This window comes from Quercus suber, unplaced genomic scaffold (assembly GCF_002906115.3).
Source record: "Quercus suber isolate HL8 unplaced genomic scaffold, Cork oak 2.0 scaffold_130, whole genome shotgun sequence".
Lineage (NCBI taxonomy): Eukaryota > Viridiplantae > Streptophyta > Magnoliopsida > Fagales > Fagaceae > Quercus > Quercus suber.
In genome coordinates, this window is record NW_027069593.1 from 272,850 (window position 1) to 283,808 (window position 10,959).

At 30.5% G+C, this 10,959-nt stretch overlaps 1 protein-coding gene across 1 annotated transcript; it reads left to right on the forward strand.

Moving 5' to 3' along the window:
* The first annotated feature begins 6,676 nt into the window (after positions 1-6,676).
* Positions 6,677-7,836, forward strand: LOC112004196 (calmodulin-binding protein 25). The gene has a single exon (XM_024036429.2). The coding sequence runs from the start codon at positions 6,874-6,876 to the stop codon at positions 7,594-7,596; it is 723 nt and encodes a 240-aa protein (XP_023892197.1). The 5' UTR covers positions 6,677-6,873; the 3' UTR covers positions 7,597-7,836.
* The last annotated feature ends 3,123 nt before the right edge of the window (positions 7,837-10,959 follow it).

Below are 10,959 nucleotides of genomic sequence, written 5' to 3' on the forward strand. Positions count from 1 at the left end.
ATTCCTTTTCTTTTTTTATTTTCTTTTTTTAATTTCAATTTTTTCATATTCTTTTTTATTTTTTTCCCTTCTAGAATCTAAAAACCCTCTCATTCTCTCTCATCTATTCTATTCCTATCCTCCTACCTATGTTGCTTCCGCTTTTGTTCCACTTGTTTGATTGGAAGATTTTGCAATAACTTATCCTTTTCTTTTCTTTTCTTTTTCTTTTTTTAGTTTCTGAACTCGGTATTTTTATAATATTTGTTGTCTTTTTCCTGAGTCATTGCATGTTCTGTTTTAAAAGGTCAAAAGGAAAAAGAGATTCTTGAATAAAGAACAAGACCCTTAATAATTTAACATTAACAAGTTAACACAATCAAAAGATTTTTTTTTTTTTTTTCTATAACCGATGGTACTATTGTATATGTCATTGTTTTTCCCAAAATTAGTAGGTCTTCCATAGATATTTCTTGCAATTATTTTGGCAATTTGGAATCTGCCTACTATTGATAGTTTGTTTGTGTATTGTTTATAAAAATATATATTTTTAGTAACTTTTATGTTAGATGTATATATAAAAAATGTTAAACTTTTTTTTTTAACAATTCTCAATCCCATATGATATATCGTTTATATATATTATTAATTAAATGATCTATTTAATAGTTATGAAACTTATTTAAATGACTTGATGAATCATGAGATTAATGTTAATCATATGAATAGTACAAAAGTAAGTTGGAAGAATTTTTTTCATCTAGAAGAAGGCCCTATCTAATCAGTTATACCCTAGTTTTTTTAGTTGCTTTGTTGACTAGTAGTTTGCACAATTACGTTAGTAACACCATGTGATTATCAAAATACTTTCAAAATCACAAAGAAATTAAAAATTGATTTCGTACGTATCTTTTTGTTTTTTTAGATGAAAAATTGATTTTGTGTAAGTTTGTGAGAGTGTTTGGCTGTTTTTTGTGAAGTTTTTGCTTCTTTTTTTTAAAGTCATTTTATAAATAATTTAATTTTTTGTTTTTTAAAATAAACTAACTTTTAGTTTTTTATTTTAATTTTTGTCATATATTTAATATTTAACATAAAAGTTATTACACAAATAAGCTAGTTTCCAAAAATTGCCGAGTACCCAATCAGATACACATAGGCCTGCTTTGTAATATCTCACTCTCAAGTAGTTGTTATTGAAAAACAGTTGGAGACAGTTTTCAATGGAATATTCGTTTTTCAAAATTACTGTATTGGTCTCTGCCATGAACACCAAGCATTTCCATGAGAAAAGATTGCGTATCACCCACAAGGGAGAACCACCTAATCTTTAAAATATCATATGAACTTGGAAGCAGCAATGCAGCTTGACCGGATTCGAATTTAAGAACTATAAGAATGAAATAGAGACTACTCAGTCATGTCATGGGTCAAACTAATGCATTCCAACTCATAAAATGTTGTTATCTAGTGAGAGAGAAAGATATCTAAGAATTTCTTAATACTAGTATAAGCGGGAGAGAGAGCATAAGTTAAAAAACCTCTTAATATAATCATTTTTTTAATAAACCTCTTAATATAATCTTGTTTGCTAAACTTATGGATATAATATTCTTAGAATATAAATATAGGCAAAAATCTTCTTCAATCCATATCAATATGTGTATTTTTATTATGGTCCTTAGTTTTTTAAAAGTCAAAATGTAAAACTGATTTTTTAAATTTTTATCATTTCAGTCTTTTAAAATTTAAATTTTGTTATTTTAGTCCTCTAAATTTTAAGTATTGTCAATTCAGTCTTCCGGTAAGTCTTCTATTAAATGCTGCGTCCATTTATTAATATAAATTTTAATTAACTCAATTAATAAAAATATTTACATATTACAACAAATATTTAAAAGTAAATATTATGACAACTTTTATAAAACTAAAATTTCAAGAAAAAAAAGGTAATAAATTTTGGGATTTACTTAAATGTATCTCAAAGAAAAATTGACTGACTCCCTCGAAGAAAGCAGCGAAGGCCACCTACCGACCGTTTCCGAATGTAGCAGCCGGGGCATTTACGAGAAGCATAGGAGGAGACATGTCAACTCCAATGCTACCTAACCCCATTTCGCATGTCCTTAGTCGACATATACAAATAGATTGGCTCTCTTTTCAATCTCACACTTGCCACGCATTTTGTCCCATCTCGCCTAATTTCTTTAGTGTACTTCAACCTATGTTTTTGCCTATCTTTACTTTTTTTGATAATGAATCTGAGGCAAGATACATTTTGTAATTTTAAAAAAAAAAAATACTCTTTCCTCTAATAAATTTATTATTATAATATTTTAAATTTTTCGTAATTAGATTAATAATTATTTAATTTTTAATATACTCATTACAATATGACTTATAACTTTTTGAAGTTAAAAAAATTGTAAGTAAGAATTCGATATATGAGTCGGTGTTATTATTTGGATAAAGAAACCATATGATCTAACTGCAAACTTATGAAAAAATATATCTAACAAAAGTTACACTATAATCCAATCCATTGTTAATTTCGATTGTGAGGATAACTTTTTGCTTCAAACAAGTTACGCTATAATAACTTTTTGATTCAAAGTTGTAGTTTTGTGGATAATTGTGGTAATCAACTCAAGTGGTTTTCAACTCGAGTGTGTACGTGGATTGTAATTAATTTAATTGGTAAAATTTTTTATTTTTAAATAATAATAAAATTTTGATTTCTTTTTTAATTTTTTGAATTATAGAATAATTTCATATTTTTTTCCCAAATTTAGTAAATTATTTTAGAAAATTTAAGATGACTAAATGGTGAGATTTTGGTTTAAAAATTCTCTTTGAAAGTTTTATACAAGATGGGGAGGGGGTGTTTACGTGCAAGAGTGTGAATAGTTGGGAGGTCATTCTTTTTTCCTTTTTTTTTGTAAATAGGATGCTGCATTAGAAACTAGACAATTGAATTACAAGGAGGAACAGACTAATCAAAAGCAACCCTAGCAGTGTCTAGACTAAGCAGGAGCGCAACATCTACTAGGGTTTAAGAAAACAACAAAATCTTTGAGCAACAATGCATCTTTTCTAACTAATGCATCTGCATATTTGTTAACTTCACGATAACAATGGCGAATTTGGACCAAAGGAATTTCCTTAAGCCCGTCTTTACAATCTTTAACAATCGCATCAACATCATTTGAATTCCCTTCATCCTTCTTCAAGAGATCTACAACCAACTTCGCATCCAACTTTAAACCATATCCAAAGTACACAAAAAATGAAGAGAAGTTCATAACACTTTGCTAGAAAAATGAATGGCCCACACGCTCTCAACGTCAAATCTCAAACCTTTGTTTAGCATGTGATCAGCAACAGTTCTTTTGTTTTTCTTTTACCCTTTATCGAAACACTACATTGATATAGATAGATATATAATCATATAAAATACGGCCAAAGTAGACCAAAATAATATAGCAATGATGGATGGAGAATATTTATGGTCACAGTAGCAAAAGATTGACAGCCCATGGATTAGCTCTTTGGCTATGGTTGTAGGTCAGGTTCAGTACACTAAATTCGATTAGATAATTATACATATTTAAAAATGAATATATGTCACTAGTTTAACAGATTCAGTATTATTAGATATTATACCTAATTTCTTCCATTAACTATTCATGAATAAAAAATTAAGGCTGAGTGAACTTATAGTACATAATAATATACCAATACTCCATGAGTGACCAACAATGTTGAGGTTAAAGTCAAAGTGTGCAGACGTGACACTGTGCATGAGATTAGCGGTGTTAAAAATCTTCCGTGTTTTGATCACAAATATTAAAAAAAATATATATATATATATATATATATAAAGATTAGTGAAAAAGAAGGTAAAATATATATAATTGTACTCATACAGCTGTAAAGTAGGAAATAGGGACTTCCTTAGAGAAAAAAAAAAAACAGTAAATTAGTACTAGATATGTGTATAATCAAAATGTCCCTCTCATAGGAATAGGAATAGGAAGAAGAAGAAGAAGAAGAAGCAACAAACATGGTCTTTTCAGGAATGGGATGGAAGTTAAAAAGCTGACTCGTGTGCTTTATGAAAGTAAAGCATATCAAAGCTTTGAAGTAAACGAGTTCCCTCACAAGGAAAATAGTTGCCAAGAATGTTCAATTACTAGAAAATAAAAGAAACGGTCATTGGCTCATTTGGGTAATTTTATCATATTATTCTTTAATTGTTGAAGTAATGACCACAGATGGAAAATCCAACAAATTTTGAAATTCATGGTACAAATAGACACTTACCATTGTTACATATTGACACGGTGGGTTTTTTTTTTTTTTTTTTTTGAGAATATTAAATATTTTTAACACACACAAGAAAATAGGAGAATGTTTTTTAAAAAAATTTACAGTAGTGTATATCTAAAAGGGCCTAATGAGTTATTTGTTTTTTAAGTGTTATGCATAAATGCAAATGTGATCAATATTTAGAATCCGAATAGAATCATTAAGTGCAAATGTGTTTTTAATACTTAATTCAACTCGTTTATAGTATCATTGAATTAGTCTTAAAACATTTACGGAATGTAACCTTAAATTATTTGTAAGGTTAAATGGCTATATAAATGAAAACTAATTTTTCATATGACTTTAAATATATTTAATTATTTATAACTTAATTAGAGCAAATTTGAATATTTATAACATCATAAATTTGTCTTTTTATTTGTGCCACTTTTCTCTTTTTCAGCAGCATTTCCCCCTTAAAAGTTCCCATGTCATTCATAAAGTGACTGCTCAATTTTATTTTTTGGATAGAAGTATAGAACTACTAAATTTTATTTAAGCTTCGATGGGTAAGTTACATTTACGTTTTGGTTTTGATAAGTTGCGTTTTTAGTTGGTTCATGGCACTGTTTATGGATTAGCCAAGTGTAAATTGTGGGTGAACAGTAAATTTGAGCAATAAAAAATATTTTGTTATAATGTTTTCACTAATAAATTTAATTTTTAGCAAAATAAGCGACGAACACCTAGACAAAATATATATATATATATGTACAGATTTTCAAATGGTACACCGCCTCCTATAATCCTATGTCCAAATGTCCCAAATAATGAAACAACAATAAATTTTTAATTTTTAACAAAAGAAGCGACGAATACTTAGACAAAAAAAAAAAATACAGATTTTCAAATGCTACACCGCCTCCTATAGTCCTATGTCCAAATGTCCAAAATAATGAAACAAGCTTTAGCTAATGTAGGCAATTCATTGTCTAGTAAAAAGTAAAAACCCCAAAAAAAAAAAAAATGTAAAGCATTCCTATTGGCTATTGCCGTGTAAAAAGAGGGAATCAATATCTATTCACTCGTAGTGGTGTGACGGTAACGGCGCGAGTTTAAATTGAAAAAAGCGGGGTTTTTAAAAAGAACAAAAAAGATAATGTTGTAATTAATAATAATTGAGAGAGGGGAAGGAGAAAGCGACTGATATTGGGAAGCGAGCTTACGCGTAAAGGGTAACGCCGAACGACGCGGCTTGACCGTCAAGCTGCTACTGCGACTACTTACTTATACTTTCAGAGTATTACTATTATTATTCTACTCCCTACTAGTAAATAAAGTTAAAACAAAACCCAACACCTGTACACAATGGTTAAGGATCCGTTTAGTAATGTTGTTCTAGTATTATTATTTATATTTTTTAAAAATATATATAGGTAAAAAAGTATAAATAAATACGTGTAATATTATTTAAAAACTAAAAATATGTATTTAAACACATGTACTAAACGGGCCCTAAATCTTCTTCTTCTTGCATACTCTTGCACACACTTATTATAATATCATGTTTTAAATATAATTTTAGTTATAATTGTGAAGTATTTTAAAATAAAATTCACAAATTTAAGTAGAATTATTGTTATTATTATTATTATTATTATTATTTTATGGGAAAAAAGTGACTAGGGCAGCAAGTTGAGTTGACGTCTTCTACTTAAACGTGATCATAGTGACAGCTTCATCGAGAACGCTAATGAGTATGAGCCAAAAGTATATAGTTATTTTCATGCACTTTTCACTGTAGAATTCAAACTTGAGACCTTCACCTCTCAAATCCTTAAAAGTGAGATCTTAACAACTAGATCAATCACATTTGGTAATTAAGTATAATTATATTAGTACACACAACAAAGTGGTGTTGTATGTCACACACAATGAAATAGTGTTTGTATACACACACACCTAATGAATACAAATCTTCTATATCATTTTTTTTTTTTTCATTTTATGTTTCACATATCACAATTTGTTATATATTTGTTTAACTTTTCTTATAAAATAGTGAAAGTTTAAAATTAAAAAAATAAATAAACATTTTACAAATTATAATTGGTGAAAATTTGTATGGGCAGGTAACTATCAGTACTTCATATACAATATTCACCCAAGTCTTTCCTATCACTCTCAAATGACTTCAAAGTTCAAACAGTCAACCCCCCAAAATGCAAACCATGGTTAGTCTTATATAGTTAGCCTCCACCAATAGTAAGTACCACGTATCATTAAGCATTTTGCTTAGCTTACAACCAGTACGGAAGTGTGACGCGTGTCCTCCCAGAATACAACGCGGTTTCTTCCTTCTCTCACCGCCCTATTTATGTCCCCTCTCCCCCCCTCTTCTCTTTCCCTCTCATTTCCTCATCTCAACTATCAACTCACTCTTTATTTCTTAAACTCACATCATCAGCTTCTTGTGCTTATGAAGACTTATTAGTTTCTCCGCCGAAATTCAACCCAAAAACAATAATGTTTTAAATTATTGTTTACCTTCTAAAGCTTTTAAAACATTTCTAAAGAAAATCATTAATGGCTGACAACATGGCGAGTATTGAATCTTGGAGTTTCCGTCACTCTTTAGCAGACACATGGATCACCGATGCTCTTCAGAAATCGATTTCGAGCGCCAATCCAGCGGCTTTGGCAACCGATACGCTATCTCCGTTTCTGAACCTCATCAAGCCCGACACGACTACGTCGCCTACTCCAACACTTTCGGGCATATCGGGCGGTTCGGATCCCGAGACTCCGATACCGAAACGCCAGCGAAACGCGATTCCGGTTTCCGGAGGTGTAGGAAAGGTTTCGAAACGGAAATCGCGCGCTTCGAAGAGGTCACAGACGACTTTTATAACGGCGGACGCCGCGAATTTCCGCCAGATGGTGCAACAGGTTACCGGCGTGAGATTCGGTAACGCGTCGTCGGTTCCGATGGTGCCTATACTGAAGCCGGAGCCGCAGAGACCCGGTAACCGGTTACCAGGAGGAGGCGTAGGTGGAGCTTGCTTGCCGACTCTCGATACGTCGGCGTTTTTGTTGGACCATCATCAGCAGCAAGTGGTGGGATCCAACTCGGCTGCGGCTTTAGCTGGAGGAGCTGGAACTGGACTTGGTGGGTCGGGTGGGCCACTTTCTTTTGGATCGAATCTGGGTCACGTTTCTGATGGACCCGGTATTGGTAGTTTTGGTGGTGGGTTTGATTTTGACACGTTCACGAACTTTCCCACTCTTGAGTCGTGGAAAGTCATGTGATACTTCCCAGGATATTTTTTTGTTTAATTTTATCTTACCCTTATGAATATGTTTTTTCCTTTTTAGATTTTAATTTTAACCCTGGACCCAGTGGTTGCATCTGTTTATAATTTAGGGGGAGACCGTGTTTGGGTAGTAACTCTTTTTTTTTCTTTTTTTGTTGTTGTTGCAGCGTAGTTTCGTTGTTAATTAGTGGTGTAATGGTGATATGGTATATTATTATGGATTATGGATTAATTATGGGTTATGGCTCTTTGTTTATTTTAAAGCTTTTTTTAAGGCATTAGGTATTTCTGCACTTTGTATGATTTGTACACCTATAGTTTAGCAGCCTTATTTTATATGTGATCTTTGATCTTTCTAATCCAAGACAAAGGTAGTAAAAGAGGAATGCGAACCTCCACTCATCGTTGTACCAGTACTACCAATCCAGAAGTACTTTTTTTTAGGCCTTAGCTAGCGGAAGTGACAATGTGTCGGCAAGTTTTTTTTAAGGACACGAATTTCGCCGCATTCTGCATCGTTGGCACAATTTAGAGTTGACAGCAAACCCACCCAAAATTGGTACTCATAATTTTTGAGTCGACAAGATGTTCTTTCTCCTTTTCTGGGTTGTTTGGGTAGCGTTTGGATTACGTATCAGTGTTTGTTTGTTTGTTTGTTTTTTTTTTTTTTTAACCGGCTACTTCTGTACTGTTCATGAAATATAAATAGTATTTTAATTGGTGAACAATGATTTAAAATTATTTTTTATTATTTTTAATTTTCAACAAAATAAATAGTATCTAAATATAAAAGTATAAAAATTCCTTGAGTTATTATTATGCGGTTTATTCACAATGTTGATATATTTTGACTTAGCTTGTTTGCTAGATAGTAGGTGTGATGATTTATAAACCAACTTGCCAAACCTTGTAGAGAAGAGATTAATAAATTATTTGGCTAAACTAGTTGGTGTGTGGTGCAAGTTACCTAGTAAATTAATGTTATCCTTTAATAAATAAAATACAATGCTTCTTTTTGAGTGGTACTGAAATAAAATTCAATGCTAACATGATAGGATGAGATACGTCATTCATTCATTATTTAATTAAAAGAAATTCATCCATCTTCAACTAATTTATATTAAAGTTAAAGGTGCGAAGGGTTTACTCAAGTCAAAAAGTTCTAACTAAAGAATTGGCCCTCTAATGGGGTTAGTTTTTTTTTTTTTTTTTTGGGAAAGGTCTAATGGGGTTAGTTGCGTGCATGGGCTGACTTAAGTCTCGATTTGAGAGTTGAGTTTGCTATAATAATTCTTAATATGCTGCGGAATGCGTAACTACAAAAATATGAATTGATTAACAATATTTACAAGATAGATGAGACTACATCTTTATTGATGTGCCAATCGTTTAACAATATATGTACACACATTGATGAGACTAGTTTTAAATATAATCAACTGTTATTGTTTGTGTAAGCTAATAAAGAAAAAAAATTATGAGAAATTTATTGAATTGGCCAATGATTCCAGGATCAAATGCTTTTTTGAGTGAAGTTAAAGTCGTATACTTTTTGTTAGAATCACATTTCCCTTCTCTTGTGTGTGTGTGAATGTTTATCTGTTTCTCTAAAAAAATAGATAGGTTTTTCTAAGATGAAAAAAGAATAAATTTAATTCAATAAAGGTACAAGTAGTGACGTTAAAGTGCTAACCTAATGATAATAGCATTTTTTGTGATGTTTTATTTCTGTGATTCAAATCATACATTCCCATTATTTATCTATCTCAAAAGATAAAATAAAATTGTGTGCTTTAGCAAGGAAAAGAAATAGTGTTTAATTCTTGCTTTAAACTTTGTTCACTCTTAAATCGGAGTTTTTCATCTACTGAATGATCCGAAATCAATCAAATACATGTAATTAATTTAAAGGATGTGGACATTGTAATTTTTCTTGGCTTGACTTACCAAACATCATGTAAAATGTCTTTCTTATAATACATAACAGGAGTCAATCAGCGTTCATCAAAAAACAAGAGTCAATCACATTTGATATATTGATAAAATGGGGAAGGCAAAAGGTCCCAACAGTGGGTCATGTCACCCGCGTGTTTTGGTCAAAGTTTTGAATTTTGTTCAGAGGTTACTAGAATAGAATCTTTCTGTATCAATATACCATATTGGAATAATAATAATAATGTTCATAAAAAAAAAAATAATAATATAATAAGTCCATACTTCATAATTAATTCTATTTTATTAACTAACATAAATTCATAAGAAGATATAATAATTTTTTAATAAAAAAAGTTCATAAAATATCATCATAATTATATAAATCTCTTACATAATTTTTTTTTTTTTTTGGGAAAAAACATCTCATACATAATTAAACTAACAGAAAAAGTTCATAAAATCCCATAAAAGTGAGCATAATCTGGATGCATATTCTTTCTTAAAATGCCGGAATTCTGTCAAAACAGTTGATATAGGCCGAAATTTTGACTGAGATGAAATAGAGGATTTAGTCTATTGGTTTATGGAACCGAATAGAATATTTTGGCCGGAGCGGAATAAAATTTATAACATTGGCATTTTTTGTGTCAGCACTCAAATTGAAGTTTACTTTGTTGACTACCTTAAATTTTGAGGTAAATTAGATTTCATCCCATAAAGTTTTAAAATTTGAATTCGAACCCCTAACTTTCATATCATTTGGAATTAAGTCCTTTCGTCAATGCGTCATACTAAAGTGTTGTCAAGTGCCAACTAAGTTCAAAATGATGTCATTTTTTCATTCAAAACTACAACGTTTTAACTTTTAACCCTTATTAAAGCCATGTAAGATATTAGTTTAACTAAACTGTAATTTACACCTTTAAAGTTTGAAATAATTTTAATTTTTCTTTCTAAAGTTTCAAATTATGAATCTATAAAATTACGTCATTTCGAATTGAGATGACACTTAACAGACACCTAATCACAATGCATGCATAGATAGAAGAGCTTAAATCCAAACGATATGCACGAACACCTAATCGTTTTGTTTTGATTATTTTTTCCCTAAATTTCAAATCAAACCAAGAAGAGAATCTTCATACTTAATTCAAAGTATTAAATTACCTAAGCCAAACCAACAAGATAATCTCACTTAGAACTCTTGTAGCTTTGGCACCAGTGACTGTATTATAAATTTTGTTTTGATTATTTTACATCCAACAGTATCTATATTCTTTCACATCAAATCCACATTCTTTCATATATTGTGTAAAATGTGAATACTTGTTATAAAAATATGGACATTGTGTGAAACATTTTGCATCTAAAAATGTGAAAGAACATTTAATCTTATAAATTATAAGTGCATCCCCAAATTAAA